This window comes from Apodemus sylvaticus, chromosome 5 (genome assembly GCF_947179515.1).
Source record: "Apodemus sylvaticus chromosome 5, mApoSyl1.1, whole genome shotgun sequence".
NCBI lineage: Eukaryota > Metazoa > Chordata > Mammalia > Rodentia > Muridae > Apodemus > Apodemus sylvaticus.
The window spans coordinates 56,371,716-56,392,675 of NC_067476.1; the positions used below are offsets into that span (position 1 = coordinate 56,371,716).

The following is a 20,960-nucleotide window of genomic DNA, read 5'->3' on the forward strand; positions in this document are numbered from 1 at the left end:
ACACACAATAAAGGCGAGAGTAACAATATACAGTATTAAAAATCTCAAATATCCAGTTAGGTCAGATTTCTAACCTTTCTGATAAGAAGTGTGGGTCCCTTTCAAGAATTCAGAGGTAGTAGGAAGTGGTCAGAAACCCCCTCATGTGCCCCTGCACTTGAAGGTTCTGAGACCTGGGTCACATCTCCCCTCTCCAGCCTTGGCCACTGCCTTTAATTTCCACCCTCTGGACTCTTTTTTCCCCTCTGGCCTTGCTTTTAGAAAAGAAACAGTCCTCCACACTCTCATCAGTCAGGCTCCGGGACTCTCCCTCAGATGCCTCTGAAGCCTTGCCTTTTGCATCAGTGCAAATGCACCCAAGGCACCCAAGGCACCCAAGGCAGGAATTTTGTGTGCTCTCTGGAAAGCAAAGACACTAACGGGAACTCCTGCTCTTCTAAAGTCTCCCACCCACCCCCTCTGTTCCCTTCACGGTTTAACTGAAGCCCAACGGAAGCCTGTTTTATTTGTACTTAAAAACCTCGTCAGAATCATTAAGCTGAGATGTTAATCAGGCCATTGTGTGTGTATGTGTGTGTGTGTGTGTTTGTCGCTGAGGAAGCCCACATACTTAAACTCGTGTTCCTCAGCATAGATGAGTGCACTAACCCCAGTTAAGACACATTCTGAAGAGGATTTTTAAAAATAAAACCAACATCTAAGAAATTAGCAGTGCAGCTACAAGGAATCTGTGAAAGATGTCTCACCTGAGAAGTTGAGTCTGGAAAGTGGTCACCATGTCAAGGCTGGCCTGAGCTACAGCGTAAGATTCTATCTCAAAATGTATTGTCAAGGGCTGGAGAGAGGGCTCTTCCAGAGGACCAAAGTTCGAATCCCAGCACCCTGGTGGCTGAGCACTGCCTGGAGCTCCAGTCCAAGGGGATTCAAAACCCTCTTCTGGCCCCTTTGGGAAGCACACACTCATGCAGTGCACAGATACACATGCAGCGGAGACACCCATAGACGTAAAATAAAAGTTAACCTTAATTTAAAAAGTCTATATGAAGATATTAATATAAACATATATGTAAATGCATATATTTGCATTTTAATTTTAAGAGTATGCGAGTGTATTTGTGTTTGCGTGTTGTCTTAGTTAGGGTTTCTATTGCTGTGAGGAAACACCATGACCAAAAAGCAGGTTGGGGGCCTGCTCATCACGACTTCCTCAGCCTGCTCTCCTATAGATTCCACGATCACCAGCCCAGGGATGGCCCCACCCACAATGGGCTATGATCTCCCTCATCAATTACTAATTTAAAAAATGCCTTACAGGTGGATCTTAGAGGGACATTTTCTCAGTTGAGGTTCCCTCCTTTCAAATGACTCTAGTTTGTGTGCCAAGTTGACATAAGACTAGCCAGTACACATGTTGGCAGATGTGTGTGTGTGAAGGTGTACTTGCATGCATGTGCCAGCATGTGTAGAGGCCAGAAGCTGATGTCCAGAGTTGTCTTTGCTTATTGAAATCACCACTACAGGAGCTGCCATAGCACTGCACTTTCCGAAATACCTGGCAGGGCCGCCTGCTTCTGTTCCTACCTTCCCACAGGATGGGCAGAGATGTTGAAAGGTGTTAGTCAACTACACATTTTTTTTTAAAGATTTACTTATTGTTATATGTAAGTACACTGTAGCTGTCTTCAGACACTCCAGAAGAGGGCGTCAGACCTCATTACGGATGGTTTGAGCCCCCATGTGGATGCTGGGATTTGAACTCAGGACATTTGGAAGAGCAGTCAGTGCTCTTAACCTCTGAGCCATCTCTCCAGCCCTACACATATTCTTTATGTGATCTTTTGTGACTTCTAATGTGTCACAATGAATCTGACAATGGCTCAAATTGTCCACATCAGACTGTGATGTGAGAAGAAACAAATTCTTGTTTGTGTTAAGGAACTGAAATTCAGAATAGATTTACTATTGTAGCAAAGCCCAGCTTAACTTTGATAGAGGAGAGAATTGGTATTAAGGCAAGATATTGATGGCTAAAAAGTCACAAAAAAGAGGAAGATAAAATAAATGAGAGAGAGAGAGACAGAGAGACAGAGAGACAGAGAGACAGAGACAGAGCCTTGAAACATGTAGTATCTCTTGGTGGTAGCCAGGTATCAGACAGACATGAGGATGTACAGAGGACAGTCTGTTATGCAACCTTGTGCAGTTATCACTGAGAGAGAACAGATGATATTCTTAAGGAATGTATAATTTTAGGAAAAGAAATTGGAAAACAAATGCTAATAGCATGCAATACAGCTACTGACTATTTCCCCAGGCATTCTAAAAGTGAGCTCAGAAAAGATTAGCAGGCTTATGATGAGGGATGAAAGGCAACAGAGCAATCCAGGGCTGGGCATGGAGAGAAAGCTGTTTCTTAATTCCAAACTAGAAATATTAAATTAAGGTATGCTTTAGAAGAAACATTAATTAAGAGTCGGCTTTGAAATAACAATTTTATTAATGGTATGGCCAGCATACTTATGGATAAAATAGCTCAATGAAATAAGTAACTTTCAGCAAATTCTTATAAAAGATAAATTTAAATGACTTTAAAATATTGTGTGTGTGTGTGTGTGTGTGTTGCCACTGCTTGTGGAGGTCAGAGGACAATTTGCAGGAGTCCGTTCTGTCTTCCCACCTTATGGGTCTGGGGAATGGAACTCAGATCTTCAGGTCTTGAGGTCTTGGCATCAAGCACTTTTACCTGATGAGCCATCTTGCTGGCCCAGCAATTTTTTTTAATGGAAAAATGGCTCATAATAATGTAATGACATAGTTCTCTTATGAAAGCCTGCGTGGTCTCAGGTCCTCAAATGAGGACCCAAGAAATAGATTTACTCCATTTGTCTATTCCTGAATGTCAGAAAGCCAAAGGAATCTAAGATGTTCATATAGAGAAGAACCACTTTGTTCAATGTTTAAGAATACCCTCATGCTTAGGAAACCATAAATCTGTGACTATATAAAAATCAGCTTTCAATCTTCATCCGGTAAGATGTAGGCTGAGAAAGCTGCTTAACCTTCAGATAATGTCAGAGGGCACAGTGGAAAAGCAATCATTTCCCCAGGGGAACTAAAAGGCCCTGGAAGGAAAGCCATGATTTGGGGGGGGGGCGGGGTGGAGATTGGGATGGAGGTGGGGGATGAGTGTTTGATGGGGGTGGGGGTGGGGGTGGGGGTGGGAAGCCTTCCACAGGGAACCCGGCTCACTGTTGGTAGAGACTTCGTGGTGAATGCCTGGAGGGCTTGGGATCGCCATGGACCATTGGCTACAAATGTCCTTTTTCTCTTTCCTTGCTGATTGGAAATACTGTGGTGGTATTCTGCATGCTGAGGGGGTTGTCTGATGCTGTATAGTGGGAACATTTAGGTCCTTAGCTTACATCTAGACCTGTTGTAGGGATAGTATATATCATCTGGAGATTTTAGACTTTGAACCTGATTGCCTGACTGAGGGGCCATCCAGTTTGTCTTCCCTGGGGAAAGGATGCTGACTGTAAGGACAGTGAGTGACATTTCTGGTGATTTGAAGGGTGAACTGTGACTAGACATAGTCTCAAAACTGTTTCTGACTTTCTACTTGCTGGGCCAAGGAATGGATTGTACTTCTTGGTGGAATGGAGTCATGCAACAAGTCTGGACCAATGGGACTGTTGAAGGCATTCTACCGCTAGACCCTCATGGTCCATCATCCGAGCCCAGAATGAAAAGAGAGGTTCCAGCCACTATGAATGTAGCCTAGCAAAAATCTGCAAATTCACTTAAATGTGAATTTAAATGAGACGTTGGTGGTGGTCGTTGTAACCTCATTGCCTGGTTCTTCAGCATGAGCTTTGGAAATGGCATTGTCACGTCACCATGTCAAAGGTTAGACCTGTTTAAGGCAGGGTGTTTAAAACAGCACATGGTTCCAGCCTGTGGAGAAAAGCTTGGTCTTTCGGGAATGAGGGCTTGGGGTTATTTTCCTGGGATCTCTTTTGTCCTGAGGTTTTCAGTTAACGAGTCTTTGTGTCCCCACCAACCCAGCCCATCAAGCCAGCATGGAGCCTTTCCCCTGAGGCTGTTCACCATTGTCCAGCCACTTTCTCCAAGACTTACAATGGCCTTAGCAGCCCCACAGTCTTCTTCCTTCTCTTCTTTTGCTCCTTCAGGTGTTTCCTGAAGGTATTTTGTCTTCTTTGTTCATGTCCTTGTAACCCAAGGAATCAGGAATCACACTCAGCCCCTATCTGGTTACTCTAGCACTGCAGTTGTCACTGCAGTAGTTACTGCAGTGATCCCCCAGAGTCTGTTTTTAATCCACCACCTACTGTCTATGGAAGTCCTCAGGGCACTACCCAAAGCCCCGACCTTCCTATATGTGAAGTGAATGTAATAACCAAATTAATTTCCTAAACCTCCAAAATCTCACTCCAAACTCTGGCTAAGATAACAGAGGGTTATTCTTGCAGCATTTTGGGGGCAGTGATTCAGATCAGGGTGATGGGTAGAAGTCCCGGGGTGGACTCCTTTGAAGGATCCTCCCGTTCTCGCCTCTTTCTGGTGTTTGGTAGCTGCACTCCCGACTTTGTAGACATTATCAGGCAGTATCTGTCTGACTCTCACAATGCCTGCTTGTCTGCATTCCGAGCTCTCTGTTCTCTCATAAGGACATTTGTGACTGGAGTTGGGTCCATCTGTATAATCTGGGCTCTCTGCCCTCCCAAATCCTTACTACATCAACTCTTACATATAGCAAACTGCCGCTTTCTTCTCTGGTAATGGTTACAGGCTTCTGGGGTTATGACTTGATATGTTTGTGTGGTGATTATTCAGCCTACTCTATACCTACCATAAAGGTTTTTTAAGACAAGATTAAATAAAACAACATATACACAAAGCAGTCATTTATTGATATCTGGATATATCTTATTTTCCCCCAAATTTCATTTTTATAACCCAAGTTACTGTTTTGGAACCTAGAGTCTACATAATAGGTGTCTCAGACTTAGTGAGTTTGCTGCTGGATAGTCAGTCCCACACTTGGGAGGCTGAGGCCTTCCAGAGCCAAAGAATTTGAGAGTTACCTAAGAGACTATAAAGTTACTCTATCTTAATAAAATAAAATAAAGTAAAATAAAATAAAATAAAATAAAATAAAATAAAATAAAATAAAGTAAAATAAAGTTAAAGAGGGTGACAAAACCTAAAGAGCTATGGTTAACTCCTTTAGTAATCAAAGATCTTGAGTTAGGGAGCTGTTTTTTTTTTTTTTTGTTTTTGTTTTTTTGTTTTTTTTTTTTTAAACTACTATTGCTTAAAAATAATGCTTGGGTGCATTGAGAAACTAAGATCACTATTAGTCTTGATAAAAATTAAATGGGACACCTCACATAATGGCAATAGAGCCCTCTGACACTTAAATAGTACCTGAAAACAAAAACATAATTTCTCTTTTCCCATTTTCTTTCTCGTAAGTGATAAACAGAATCTTGTGCTAAAACACGGGTTAAACAGTATTGCAAACTTTTTGTCTCAAGGAATGGTCAAAGAGTTATTCAGATTTAGCACATTAGCAAAAGCTCACAGCCAGAAATAGCACTGTTCATTGGGAACACCCGAGAGAGAAAGGCTGTGGGACAAGCTGCCTTCCAACTTAGCCGGCTGTGGCTCTGTGCCAGACCAGAACCTTGCAAAGACCCGTCTCAGTGCGGGAGGCCAGTGCTCTGTCCTCCCTTCCCTCCCTCCTCTGCTGAGCTCTGCCATTAATCACCACTTGCCTGTCTGGAGATCTCCCACGGTTTGGTCACGGCTCCAAGGTCACAGGCTGTCATTAACATTGATCTGAAAAACAGAGCAGAACAAACAGCCTGAATAATCTTCTGTTGCTTTCCTAAGCAAACTCGCCCTAGAGCTATATAAAAATAAGGAGCTGGGGCCAGCCCACAGCTTCTTCCCGCAACAAGGGGCCACACTGTTTCTAGTCCCCCTGTTCTGCTTCTCCATCATGAAGCGGACACTGCCTAGCAGACAAAGGCTTCTCACATCCTCCCCATGGCCCCTTTGCTTTGTTTTGTCTGTGGCAAATCCAGGAAAGCAGGACAGCCCTCTTTCTACACCCGAGTCAAGCAGGCTCTGGTTAGAATAACACGCAAGGAGCTTTCCTTTTCTTAACTATAAGCAAGGTGATCTCGGTATATAACACTGTGAGGCCTGTGAATCTGCTTACTGACTTAGCACAGATGACAAAGGACAGAAACCCACGGCAAAGAGGTGAGGGACACGTTGTGGAGGGTGCTCTTTTATGTCCACAGCTCCACACAGCCACGATTTAGCAGATAGCCTCACTGTGTCACCTGGGTTACTGCCCGGAGTCCACTATATTTTATACACGTTCTCAAAAAAGTATCCGGCTGTAGTTTTCCTTCATCTGTGCATACATAAAATACAGGTACAGCATGGATCAGGGTTTCAAGGGCAGATTTAACTAGGATTTATGCTGAACCGTAGAAACACTGGAAATAGCTCAAATCTTTGTGAGAGTATTATCAGATGTGGTGAAAGGGCGAAAATTAAGGTATATCTTTCATCTCCAGTCTGTTGGGTTTTTTTTTTTTTTTCAGCTGTACCGGAAGTATACGATGAAAAGTAGCCCAGAACTGGATCCAGGAGGTGCCCTGGCTGACGCTCTCAGAAGAAAGGGTCCGTTGTGAAAGGTCAGAGGGCTGTCCCGCTGTCAGCTAGCATTTTAAACCCTGCTGGATCTCAACATCTTGGAAACATGTCTGCTGCCCAGATGGCAGAGCAGGATTGGAGTGGGCAGAGTCCCAGCTAACAATGGGTCATTCACCGTGAGCCAGGCTGCGCCAGCATCAGCCACCATCTTGGACTAGAGCAGCATTAAGAAGCAGCTCCAAAGACCCATCTACTAAGTTTTGTGCAAACAGAGACAGCTTGCTTTATTGTGGGGTTCTGATCCTCTGTGGGGAGCATTGTGCCGCGCTCCTGCCTAAATGTTTTTCTAACTAAAGGACTAACTGCTGGCTGATAGACCCTTGCTGTAGCCATAGAGTTGGATGCGGTTACTCTTACAGGCAAAAGCACGGAGACATTAAATAACTGTCTCGAGGTAAATAAAGGGTGCAGGATTCTGTGTTTATTGCAAGGCTACCAGATTTATCCACACACTCCAAGGATTCTCATTTTAGATTTTGTGAGTTCCAGAGGGAACATGACTGTGTGGGTAGTGCATGGTGCTGTCTCTTGCTCAGGAGACAATCTCTGTGTGGTTGCCTACTGGGAGCATACTTTGGCTGATTACTTAGGTTCTATTTAATTGATAAGCTGAAGCTTTTCCAATGTACACAAAGTGTGGCTAAATGTCCTATAACGGAAAGCCCACACAAATGCATGCTTTTTCTCACCGAAACACATCTCGGTGGCTTGTGATGCTCCAATCGTAGTCTCCTTTGCTGACAAGCTCGAAGAACTCAGTTCTTCTCCTGCAGGAAAATCAAATGAAGAAAGGGGGGGAAAACCCTGGAATGAAATTTCTCAGTCTATGGAGTGACATAAACACAGTTATGGGGAAAATATAAGACGACCTGAACTCAGTAACTTAATATTTGAAATCATGAGGCTAAAGAAGTATCAAAATAAATCACCTAAAAATGTTGAGACATCAAGAGAAAGTGGCAATCATTTCTAAATGTATTTACAACAAAGGATATTATAAATCCATAAAACATAAAGGAGTGTGGTCAGGAGTGTGTGTTGAGAAGTCTCTAGGATGCTGAAAGTCAGAGATGGCAGTAAGGACAGACAGGAAGCAGGGACAACTTCAGGATGTTTTATCATTACTCAACGTGAAAGATTCAAGACATGATAGACTCCCTGGCAGTATATTCAAGATAAAGATTTGTTTTCCAGCTCAGAAAATAGCAATTTTACTACCTTTGCGCTTAAATTCATGGCTGTCACTAGGTTGAGAAGTGGCCATGTCTAAACTGTGGCTCCTTTGGATCCTTGCTGTATACTTATAGGAAGTTACTAAAACCTTCCGAGCCTGGATTTCCCAGTGTACAAGTTGGGCACTTCATTTGCTAACTCACTGACTTACTGGGAGGGTTAAATGAAAGGGTTGGCATACGTAAACAAATAACAGACACACACACACACACACACACACACACACACACACACACACAGACATACACACACACAGACACACACCACCATGCCTTTGCTTACACACCTCCAGAGAGATGGAAAAGGCAGATGAGGTATATCTTAGAGTTATAAAGGTAATTATTTCCTAGTTTTGAAACTTTACACAACTTGTTACTTTTGTCACAACAAGAGAGAAAAGAGTATGAACATTTTAAGAGTCATTTTCCAAGTTTTCACCCTCTTGGGAATGAGAGAGCACTTTAAAGATTGTGATGACTCTCTTTCCAAAGGATATTCTACCCCACCCCTGTCTTAAGAGTTGCTCATTTCGTAACTGGTTTCGGCAACGCTGGCTGTAGCACATCTCTCTTGGACACAACACCCACATCGGCCGGTTGATAAAGATAAATGATAAAGTGGAAAAACTTGCTTAAACTTATTTAACCATAGAATTCTGCATAGGGCGATGTTTTAAGAAATATACCGAGAAATAACATCAGGGTGTACCAACCGTGCCGGCAACCAGAGCACAGTTTTAGAAACTTATGGAGGCCTGAGAGACACGCACGATGATGCTGAGGCCGGCTCCCCTGGGTCTGACCTGAGATGCTCAGAGCGGTTGACCACCTTTGGGTTCCTTGTCAACTGGTTGGAATGATGAGTCAATTTACCTGGATGGGAGCAAGTCAGGAAAACAACTTCCTAAGTCCACACAACAGAGGTTCTGGTTCAGGGGTTCTCTCTCTTCAAATAGATACAGGACAAGGCCATGCTACAGACCGGGATAATCTCCCGGACACGCCCACAATGATGACTAGAGATATTGCACAAAGAAGAACCAGACTGTTCCCTTCCTCTCATGCTGGGCAGGCACCTGCAGTCCACTGCTTTTCATAACTCAGCATCTTTCTCATTAGGACTGCTTCCTTCTAAAGTAGAAAGAGGAGGCAGCTGACTGGGGAGGGTGCAGGCTTGGATTCACACTGACCGGGACGTAGCGGTGCCTGACTTGCTGACTGACATACCGCATTGCTCAGGCTCAGGGCCCAGTTTTCTGGGGTGGATTTGAAGTGAGGTGTGCTAAATGCTGGCACTGATGGCTCCCCACTATCTGGTTGCCATGGTTAAAATGAAACCGACATGACTGGTCTTACTGCCGGCAGCCATGTATAGTGTGGAGCGATGGGCCCACATGGAGACTGGGGAGTTTGCTTTCCTCTCATAAAATGGAAATTAGTCTTTTTAATTTTTATGGAGCAGAAAGTTGAGTCGCACAGATATTTGTGAAGTGTTTACTCACTTTTATCCTAGGGATTTATTATGTCTTACAGACATAAGACCGAGTGCTACCTTTTAAGTGTTTTAATGTTAACCTGGACAGCTGATAATGAAACAGGTAATTCTTCTTTGGTGATACTATGGTAGTACCAGTAATCTTGAGACTATAGTGAGGTGAGGGAGGCACTCCACAGTACTTAAACGGGGGTCAGAAAAGCTTAGTAGCTGGGTGGATGGAGCGATGGCTCAGAGGTCAAGAGCTGGGTCCAGCTCTTCTAGAGGATCCCTGTTGACTGGTTCACAGCCACCTGCAACTCCATCTTTAGGGGATACAATACTCTTTTCTGGAAACTGTGGGCATCTGAACTTATGTGTGTGTGTGTATGTGCACCTGTGAGGGTGTGTGCACACACACCTATACACACACACACATACACACACACATACACACGCACACACACACACACACACACACACACACACATACAAACACATAGTCTCAAAATTAAAAACAAACTAAACCTCTTTCAACAAAGTTCAGAAATCAAAATAAATAGTATTTGAATATAGTATTATAAAATAAAAATAAATGCAGAAACCATGGTGGATAAAAATTCTACATACAGATAAAGCTCTGGCCCTTCAATTGTGAAGCTCATGTGACTTGTCTGGCCACAGTCCCTCCGTCAATGCAGATGATGCTTGTTGGGTCCTCCTTGTGTTCCTAGGGGACTTTCTTTACCTACCCCCTACACGGTCGACCTTGGAAGAAGTTACCTAATCTCATTAGGCTTCACTCTTCTGTCCAGTTTGTAAGCTTGTGGTGGGTTTCATACACCGATTTGACAAGCGGCATGCTGGCCAAAAGCAGATGCTTAAGAAGGATGGCTTCCTGCTCTAGAGCCCATGAGCACCTGGCTAGCTCCCACAGCTGCCGTGTCAGCTGGGACGCAGAAGCACAGGCTGGGACAACAGTTGTCCCAGCTGACAAGATCATCCCCTGGAGCACAGATAGAGGAGGATCCTGGAGGAGTGTGGAGGATCATGGGAGGTTTTTCTGGAAGAGCTTGTCGGTCATTGTCTTGGCCAGCATACTCCATGTGGATCTCCATTTCAGTCTATGCATAATCACAAGAAATCATTTTCTCTTTCTCCTGTCTCTAGTGTCTGCAACAGGGACTCATATATAGTAAGAGCTAAATAAATATTAATTACACTGGTGAATAAATGAAAAATATTATCTCAAAAAATCTACTCTTGTCTTACAATAGTTCTCCATCCACTGGTTTTACCCAGACTCTAGTTGATGTCCCAGAGCTTCCCGGTTTCCCTTTAGAGCTTCAAAGTCAATGTAAGGGAAGCCCAGTCAGGATCTTATTGACTGGACTCTAACTATCGCAAACTGGACAGCACACTAAAGTGTCACAGGCCTGTCAACCCAGCCAACATGGAGGCCAACATGGAAGGCTGTGGAGTTCAAGGCATCCTTAAGTGACAGAGCAAGTTACAGGTAACCCTGGAAAACTTTAAATTTTTCTCAAAAACTGCGAAGGAGAAAGGGCTTGGGATCCAGCTCGCAGGTAGAGGAGCTGCTTAGCTCGTGCAAGGCCGTGGATTCTTTCTCTAGTACCATGGGAAATGAGACTTCTGTGGAAGGGATATGACATCTTTGGTACAGAATTGAGGTATAGTTGGCTAAATAGCAGGGGGAAAATGCCCTTTTAATTTTTTTCTTTTATCGTTTGAGAATTTCATACAGGCATATAATGTGTTTTTGACAGAATCCGCCCCTTCAGTTCTACCTCTGGCTCTCCCACCTCTTTCAAATGCTCTTTTAAAAAATGCCGATCGGGTCAGCAGGATGGCTCAGCAGATAATGAGATGTGCCACCAAGAATAGCAAGCTAGGTTGGATCCCCCGAACCCACATGGTGGAGGGAGGAAACCAACTCTCGCAAGTTCTCCTCTGATCTCCACGGCGGCGTGCCATCTGTACCCTCCACACACGCTTAAATATGTAAATGTTAGCAAGTCCCAATTCTCTGAGGTACATTTGAGTAGCATCATCTGAACAATTTCTCCAATAATAAAAATGTTAATATCTGGAGTTTCGAGTTCCCTGGACTCAGACCCAGTCACAGGTTTAGCATGACATTAACAGAGCTAGATTCCATCACACCGGGAAGAAAAGGAACATTTATTATCCCAAAGCATGGTAGATAGAAGAGGATTATGAGGAATCTTTTTACAAGACATAAGAATATAGTGAATTAATTCAATGTTTCCCCCATGGCCAAAGTGGGACTATTTCTTGATAAACTGTATTTCCTCTGTCATCCAAAGCTTTGGTTATGACCTTCAAAGATAAAAGAAATATTCTGACAGCAATGGTTTTGAAAGGGTTAAACTTGAGATGTCAAGGGTTGTACTGGACTGGGTGCCTCGTATGCACAAGGCCCTAGGTTGGAGGACTTTGGCTTGGTTCTCAGCACCACAAACACACCACAACAGAACAAAACAAAACAAAACAAAACAAAACAAAACACCAAAGTCCAATCATTGGATTATTTGCATCATGCAACTGGTAATGACTGGTCACTGCCTGTGAGATGGCTACCTCCTCAGTTTTATAGCAACTGTCTACATGTATGTCCTTAGAACTTTTCCTTGTAAGTGTTAAGAACATTGTGCATTTGAAAACATCATATGATACTATGAATAAAGCGTATGCATTTTTGGCCACTTGCCATTCAATGTTGAGTGAATTACCTGTGTTGTGTGATATGGTCCTAGGTGATTCTATTGCTTTGGTTATAATATTGCAAGGCACACCATTGTTGTGTTTATGTGTCCACTTCCTAATGATGATCAGTTCCAATACTTTTGTGAGTATGTATGATGCTTGTATGAGCGCCATTTATCTATCTTTTGAATTTTTTAGTTCTGAGCATTTGCATCTGTTTGGTTGTATATATAAAAATTTTGAGTCACAGAATGATTTCTATGTCTGTGGGGTTTTTAAAATTTTTTTTTAAATTTATGAGATAGGTTCCCAGGAGCCCAATTCAACATGCAGCTGAGGATAACCCTTCACTTTTGACATTCTGCCTTCTTCTTCTTGTGTGCATCCCCACAATTCTCTGTGTTTGAATTTTCACTTCAGTTATAGACCACGAGACCAGTTTTGAACATTTGAGAGAAATCTGATATGTATGAGGAAATTCAAGATGAAGCAAATTGAAGTTATTTTCCCAAAGTCATGGGGCAGTTGTGCACAAATCTAGGCAGTTATAAGGTCTCAGTCTCCTATATCTGCTGTCTGGGGACATCTCTATAAACAGTGTGTAGCTGAGTTGTTTGGGACCAGATAGTCCTTTGTTTTGTGAGTTTATGCTCAGTCTCAGCTGCCAACCTTCATGAAAGATGATGAGGTCATAGGCTGCTAGGCAGTACCAATCCCAACAGAAGTTTCTGTCCCCAACAGGATGGAGGAGGAGGCACTCCAAAGAGGGCTGTCGATGGCCTACGCACCAGAGCCGACCACGCTGCAGGCACTGTGTTTCTGCCCTCTTTCTTTGTGACAACCAAAGAAAAGAAGCATTAGCAATTCACAGAGTAGTTTGGGGATGTTTCTCTTCTCATATATATATATATGATCCTTCAGCATCTATAGGCATCTGTGCCTATAGATGACACAGTCAACAGCATGTCAGAAATGGCTTGGGAGAGGAGCATTTCCAGGAACAAGAGGCTGTTAAAATGAATATTTAAAAACCCACAAAACTATATGATACCCTTGGATCCAGACTTCTTTGTCATGGGGAACTATGTCATTAACTTCTGAGGCAGAGCATTAGGAACCTTGGCTTTCAAGGACGATGCCAAGCGCCCAGCTAGTGAAAAGCAACTTACTGGAAAATCTCATTTATAATCAGATATGTTTTTATTAGGCTTTTTATTCTGCTCTGCTGACATATGTGCCACTCAGAAAAATAGCAGTCTTAAAAAAATCTCCATTTGAACAGAACTACTAGAATTACCCTCAAAAATAATACCAAAGATTGGTTACCCAGCACTCATAATTACATTGAAAACCTTCCTGGTTTGTGGACTCTCCTCAAAGTGTCTTTTATTTACAAGAGGAGAAATCATCACTTCTGTGTGCATCTTAATTGGATTTTTTTGGAAATTTATATATTTATAAAATATATAATATGTACCTGTATAATATCATGTACACATAGAATATTCAGTTAGTACCTTTGAATCTTCTGAAAGCCTATGAATTTTAGGAAGTCTCATTGCCGTAGCGACAGGCATAATTATGTGTTCCCCACAGTGTCAGCTCCAGAGTCACTAGGTAGGGTCATGAGAGTGGGCACGAGTGGGCAGGGAGGGTGGGTGCAGGGCAAGATTGTGATGTCTGTCCTTACAATGTTCTTACATGAAAACTGTTTGTCTACAGTTCATGTTAACTGCAGAGCCTTAGGCTGGAGAGATGGCTTGGTGGCTAAGAGCACTGGCTGCTTAACCAGGACGACATCACCCATATAACAAGCTGGGGGGTTCCACAAATGCATCTAAGTCCTGCTCTAAGAGCTAAGGCATCCTCGTTTGGCTTCTTCCCACACACAGTGCAGCTGTGTATATGCCTGCTTACACACACAGCATATACACACCACATACCTATCAATCAGCCAATCAATCATCAAATCAATCAATGCATTTTTAAATAAAATAAACCTTTTAAAATGTAGATCCTGAAAAGATTTCTGGAATTTGGCAGAAAAGTCTTTGAGAGGGGAATGAGAAAAGCAAAATGTAGGCGACAATTTCAATTATTACTACTGAAGAAAAAAAAGCTGTTTATTTTATTGTCTTATTTTTAAGCTCTGGGCCTTAAAGTTGACCTCAAACTTGAGATTATCTTGCTCTGGTTTTCTGGGGTCATGGATGTGTACCACCTCAGGTACGTTTAGTTTTTAGGTGAAGTTTCTCTTTGGCTTATACTAGAATTGGGCCAGACAAGATCTCAAAAGGGATCACTTGTTTGGTATTGTGTTAAGGGTGTGAGTAGACTGGGCAGGCTATCGCAAGTCAAAGGGTTATAATTACTCTTAATGTTGACAGCCTTGGAAGATGAGATAGCACAAGAATACAACAGTTCAGCCAGATCACGAGCACAGGGTGAGGAGGTGCTTTGAGGGCGCTTGTTCCTGTCACTCTGTGCAGTGACTGCAGCCGGAGCCCTCCACATGCAGCTGTGCTCATTTTCCTCTCTTCCCCACAGATCTGGATCCATAAAGGTAAGAGCTGCATGCATCTCACCTACGGATACATTCTTAATGAGTAGCACAATGCTGGCTGGAGGAAGCATCAGAGTCGGAACCTCCCAATTTCTAGTTCATCACCGTATCATGGGAGAGGAGAAACGTGTGTGAGTTGTCTAAAGACACTTTGGAATTTGTAAGGAACTACTAAAATCTTTGCCTACCACCACACTGTAGACTTTCTGCCCTAATGTTAAAAAAGTTTTCACGGGCTAACTTATCTGGCTCTCTTAAAGACAGCGATGAGTTAAGTTCCACACTAACATCTTATTGTTTATTAATTTCTTCTTTCCAATCCTGTGACCGGCTGGATACAGGCAACTGTGGAAGTTGAGTACACAGAACACAGTGGGTTCTTAATAAACACTCACTGAATGATGAATGAGCGAACATTTCTGTCTGAATAGCAGGAGCAATATTTGCTGAATTCATACTGTATATTTTAATAATTTATCTTGATATCACAGTAATTTTCAAAGGAAGGTTAAACTATTACTCTAAACAATCTAAAATAATTTAGTAAGATAACTGCCATCAGATGCTTTTGAGACATGCCACTAACTGCAACCCTTTGGAAGGACAACGGCAAAGAAACCATTCATTTAGACACTTCCCATAATTGCTGATGAAGAATGGCTGCAGAGCTCAAGAGGAAGTGGCAGTTTTCAAGCTGAAGAGTGATCTGCTTAATTTACAGAGCCAATCTAAAAAGCACTGGGCACTCCAGTGGCTGCATACAATCTGAATTGTTTAGTGATTTCCAGTTTAAAGAGTAGTCTGAAGCAATCTGACTATTTGCCATGGAGACTGATCAGGGACTACATGAGGAGTTCTGAGCACATTCTCTCTGTGAGCCTAGGCACCTCTGTCTGATGAGATCGGATGCCCTTCAGGGTGGTGAGGTCGTAGGTTCCTAGCAACCACTTCTGTCAGACAGAGAGAAGACTATCTCCCTATAGGTTAATATAAGAAACCAAAGTCAAAAGTTTCTATTTTGGGAATGCACTATGTCAGGCCAAGTTTAAGGGCACCAAGAAGTAGCTAAAGAGAAGGAGGCATAGCTTTCATTGTTACAGAAGAAGCTATACAGCTTGCTGAAGGAGGAAAGCAATCAACCCTGTAAGCTACAACAATGACCAACCTGGCAGGATGTGCCCATTTGTGCAGTAGTGGCATGAATGTTATAGGATTCACCAGCTACCCTTTGCTAGGATCTAAGGTCTGCTTCACAGAACAAAACTCATGCCTGATACTATAAACCTGGCTAAGAACCCATGGCTAGGGAACACCAGTGCTCTAGGAAAGAACCTACTATTATTTTGCTTAATGAACATAGTATTACTCTCGGTGGTAGAGTATTATTTGACCTGGACCTCTGGTGTTTGAAAGTCAAGCATATGTGCACTGGACCCCTGTTGCTAACGCCTAAATGTTTCCAGGATTGGGCCTTAGTTTTCCTTCATTACTCTTAAACCACTAATTAAATCATTACGAAGAGAATGGCAGAAGGAGTGAACCCATTCTGGAATCCATCTGCTGGTTTAATCCCAGATGTACTATTGGATATTGAAAGCAATTGACTGAATCTCTCCAGACCTCAGGTTCCCCATTCATACTATGGAGTTAACAAGATTATCTGTATCTAATGGGCCGATGAGATGGTTGAGAGGGGAGGGGGTAAAGGTGACTGATGCCAAGTCTGATTGATCTGAGTTTGATTTTTCAGACCCTCGCTGTAGAAGGAAAGAACCGACTACATTGAGCTGTTCTCTGGTGTCCTTGCATGTACCGTAGCATGGGCGTACCCACCCAGACACACAAGTGCACCTACAAAATAAATAATAATGTAATGCAATTTTATTTCTCAAAAGATTATCTGTCTCCTCAGACTGCTTCTAGAATTAAATAGGATATGTGTATTCACAGCTCCTAAGAAAGCACTGGAGACTTCCTGTTTTCATGACTAATTGAAGAAAGTGGTCATAGCTCATCTTTGTTGGCTAGAAACAGTACAGGTATTGCAGAGCATCTGTGGCATCTCTGAAGTTCGAACGTTTGTGATTGTAGATCTCTCCCTCTCTCTGCCCACCCCTAGTGTCATCTTTTATGGTGCGTATTTTATGAAGTTTCTGGTTGAATGATTTTTTTTTATAAAGTGTTTTAAATCATCAGAGCTCTTTCCTATGGGCAATCTCAGTTCACTGTCACTGCGCCCCTAGCAAATGGGTAGGGTAAAATGTCCAAACTCATATTTCTGACAAGGAAACCAAGGAGGAGAGGAGTTGAGTGTGGCTGGTTCTTGACATAGTATATTCAATTTTTGCCTGAGCTGGGAAATTATTAGTTAGTTACCAAAGCCGGAGGACTCAGAGTCCAGCACAGGAAGTCAATTACAAAATTGGCCAACAGGAGCTGAGTTTTCAATGACTGGCAAAGTCAGACTGAACAATTAGCCCCAGATGTAAGGCATGAACCTTGCCATCCACACTAAGGATTTCACTTGTTTGTTCTTGTTCCACAGTCCTATAGTTTCCTTCTTGTGTGCTTTGGCCTATAGTCTCAAGGATACCCACAGCCATTAGAGATGAAAGTCTCTACTGCGGTCTCTTTGGTGTCTCTAAAGACCTATGTATCTCATGCGTTTCCCTTCTAGATGATGTCAGGAATTCTTGTCCCCCCTAAGAATGAACCCTGAAGTTTTCTCAAAGGGTGAAGTCTACTTCCTGTCCATGTGTGCATTTCTAGAGTGATTTTCTTTTTCCTAGAGTGGCTTCCTCTATAGTTTGATCAATTCGAACATAATTTCTTTATTTTTTTATTTTTTAAGGTTTTTTTTTTTTCTGTGTAACCCAGATGACTTCAAATTCATGGCAATCACTCTGCTTTGACCTCTTGAGAGCTGGGATTACAGGATGGTGGCACCCCACCTAGATCTATCATGACTTCTGATTTGAGTAGGAAAGGCAGAATAGCCAATGATAACTAGACCTCTAGAATGAGTCCAAGGAGCCACCTTGTACCCTCTTGGCCCTATCTTTGTCCAGCAGTTGCTAAGGCAACCGATATCACAACCCCTGCCCCTGCTGCCCTGTGCAGAGCTTACTGGTGTCCAGGTATGCTTGGACTCCACATGTGTGGGCCTGGAGACAGTTGGAGGACTTTCCAGGCCTCGAGTACATATGACATGGAAGTGTCCCGGAGTTTGTAAGACTCATGGCAAATTTGGGTTCATGGAGATGGAAGATGGAGGCCAATTTGGGGATGTAGCATATGAGACTTTTAAGATGGTCCCTTGAGGTTCCAGCCCATCTGGCCATTGTGGTGACCAGCAGGAGTATGTCCTCACAATGGCTTCCCTGTCCCAGCCCTTCATCTGTCCCACTCTTATCTTTGGTGTTATTTTCAAAATTAAACTAAATGCCTGCAAGTCTTTGCCTCCAACTGCATTTGCGGCAAGGGTCCCCAGATTAGTCATTCAGCTAAACTGATTGATATTAACTAGGTTGGGACAATGTTGCTATAGAACGCACTACAATTCAAATGAAACTGTTTCTGGACTCATCCACTATAGAAGGAATGGGGGTGGTTGTGGGAAGACACCCTGAAATGGGGAATAAGGGCTCAAATTTTGCAAATAGTTGTTTTTGTGACCCAAGCTATACCATTCAACCATCTGTGCCTGATCTACAAAGTAGAGGCGACAGAATAAATGATGTCATCTGCAACCTGCCTTTCAGTTCCCTAATTGTACACTGGTGAAATGGAAGCACCTGGGTAACTAGGTGTATAGTCGCTGCCTCTCCCTCATTAACCCGAGGGATTGTTTGGGTTGAAAATATGGCCATACTTCAATGCAACTTTAGACCGGCGCACGGATCCGTCCTCTGGAGGTCTAGATTAGAGAATGAGCTATTCAGAACCTCGAGGACAATAATGCTGACAGAGGGGAGCATGGCAGCTTCTGTGGGAGTCAGCAGACATTAGCAGGGGCTGCAGCAGTAAGATAAGAGCAGAGTAATGAGCAAACAACTTGCCAGCAACTTCCTTGACTGCATCCCGCGGTCACTTAGTGACTCCTCGCATCCTTAACAGAGCTTGATAAATGGACGCCAAGAGCAGAGGGTGTCCCCCCTCCCCCCTTTAGGAATCACTTGCAAACTTGGTTTAGAAAAATGCTTCTATTTTGAGAAAAATAACACAAGTGCCAGGAAGGAAAAACAAAAGCATCATAATATGGGTTTTTCTTTCATAAATCCCAAATCCAGGAACATCAGTCTAGAAAAAAGATGGGCGGCCATGATGGTGAAGGCAGCCCGAGGGCCACAGACCATGTGGAATAAACAGATTGTAAAGCCAACGAGGCTGCTGATGTCAGCACCCACAATGCATGTGATGTATGTAAAGTGGGTCATTGCCACTCTACACACGAAGGAGAGCATTTCGGGTGAAAACAACGTGTTAGATGACACATAGCTAGTTAGCAACAGAGCCCGGAGTTTTAAAAGCGTATATTTTTATTTTAATTAAAAGTTGTATTTGTTAGGCTGGGGAGAGAGTAAAGTACTTATTACACAAGCAGGGGAACCTGAGTTTGATCCAAGTCCCCATGTTAAGGAGCTAGGTGTGCCTTTTCCTCCTACTGGGTTGCCTTGGTGTGATGGTGGGTGTGTGTCTGGTCTTATTGTAGCTTTTAATGCCATGTTTAGTTGATGTCCCTGGGAGGCCTGCTATTCTCTGAGAGGAGGAACACGGGTGGATCTGGGGGAGAGGGGAGGTGAACTTAGTGGGGGTATGTTGGAGGGAAGGAAGGGAGGAGAAACTGTAGTTGGGATGTAATATATGAGAGAAAAATAAAAAACTTCTTAAAAAGGTGTGGCGGGGCACACTTATAATCCTGAGACTAGTGAGAGAGGGAAACCTGGGGCTCATGGGCTTTCTTGGTAAGTTCCAGGCCAATAAGGGACCCTGACTCAAAACAAAACACTGTCTCATATAATTCATACAGTAAAATTCAGTCATAAATGCCTGTGGTGGGAATGCCCACTGTCCACACTCATTTCCCCACCTCCTTCCTCCACCGTTAATAGAACTTCATGGCGATCCAGAATAAAGTCTTCCTTTCCCAACATGCCTTGAGGCTAAATATAGCCACAGAACAAAATTATGACTATTGAAATGTTAGTGGAGGTGTTAGGTGGTAACTTCTAGAACACCTCAGGAGATGGCTTGAGTTACCTATTGCCCCCATCTTTATCCCATCTTCCTGTTGGCTTCAAGGTGGAGAGCAGGGCTGGAGCGTGAGCCATTGTCTCTGGCTAAGAGGTGGACATCACAGGAAGGCAGAAGCAGCCTGGGCCCATGAGGACGTCACTAGCTCCCAGCCACTGTACCACCAGCAGCTGGCAGGTCCCTGGAGAAACTGTTGCTTTGGGTTTCTATTTCCTGCAGTTGAGCCCAATTACAGTTGATGCAGTGTCAAGGTACAGTAGGATTTTGAGGGAATGTAGCATCAGAGACAAGACCTAACGGTGGGTCAGTTCACGGGGACAGGAGTCTGCGTAGCACTGATGATCTGACTGTGGTACGAGGGTCATGGCATTGTTTCAAAGGATAAGATCTAGTTAGATATGACCAAAGTAGACAGATACTATAGGGGAGAAATCAAAGACCATAATGCAAAGAAAAGAGTGAATGGTGAGGAACACGCTATTTACACAGATTTCCTAACTTAGATTTCCAGCACTCAACCCTTGTGGGTCACAGCTGCCTGTGACTCCAGCTCCAGAGAATCTAACAACCTTTCTCTTCTGGTCTCCATGGACACATAACTCATGTGTGTACCCCCTTCCCCCATATATAATATGTGTATAACTAAAAACCTAAAATCCTTTTTAAAGAAAAGAATGAAAAATATAGAGGGTGAAATAAGGAAGATCTTGGACAGTCAAGCTAAGTTTAAGGTTTCCTTGAAGGTTGGGTGGGCAGAAGTTGGGGATATGTGTCTACAATGCAGGGAGTTACAAAGAAGTATTTCAGACCCTCCTACCTGTAGGTAACTCGCATTGGTGCTACATAGACATGTTGTCAGGAAGAGGATCTCAGCAGAGAGAGTAGAGTGTGGGTCACAGAACTCAGAGGAAGAAGAGTTAGAAACCTACAGAGGATC

General features: G+C 43.2%; 1 protein-coding gene across 1 annotated transcript in view; it reads right to left on the reverse strand.

Annotated features, from left to right (window-relative positions):
• The window catches only part of Pde11a (phosphodiesterase 11A), a 373,525-nt gene that overhangs the window by 34,683 nt on the left and 317,882 nt on the right, over window positions 1-20,960 (reverse strand). The window contains exons 16-17 of the mRNA XM_052181167.1: window positions 7,443-7,520; window positions 5,799-5,862 (exon numbers count right to left, since the gene is read on the reverse strand). Coding sequence (XP_052037127.1) covers window positions 5,799-5,862; window positions 7,443-7,520 — 142 coding nt within the window. The remainder of the gene's footprint in view (window positions 1-5,798; window positions 5,863-7,442; window positions 7,521-20,960) is intronic.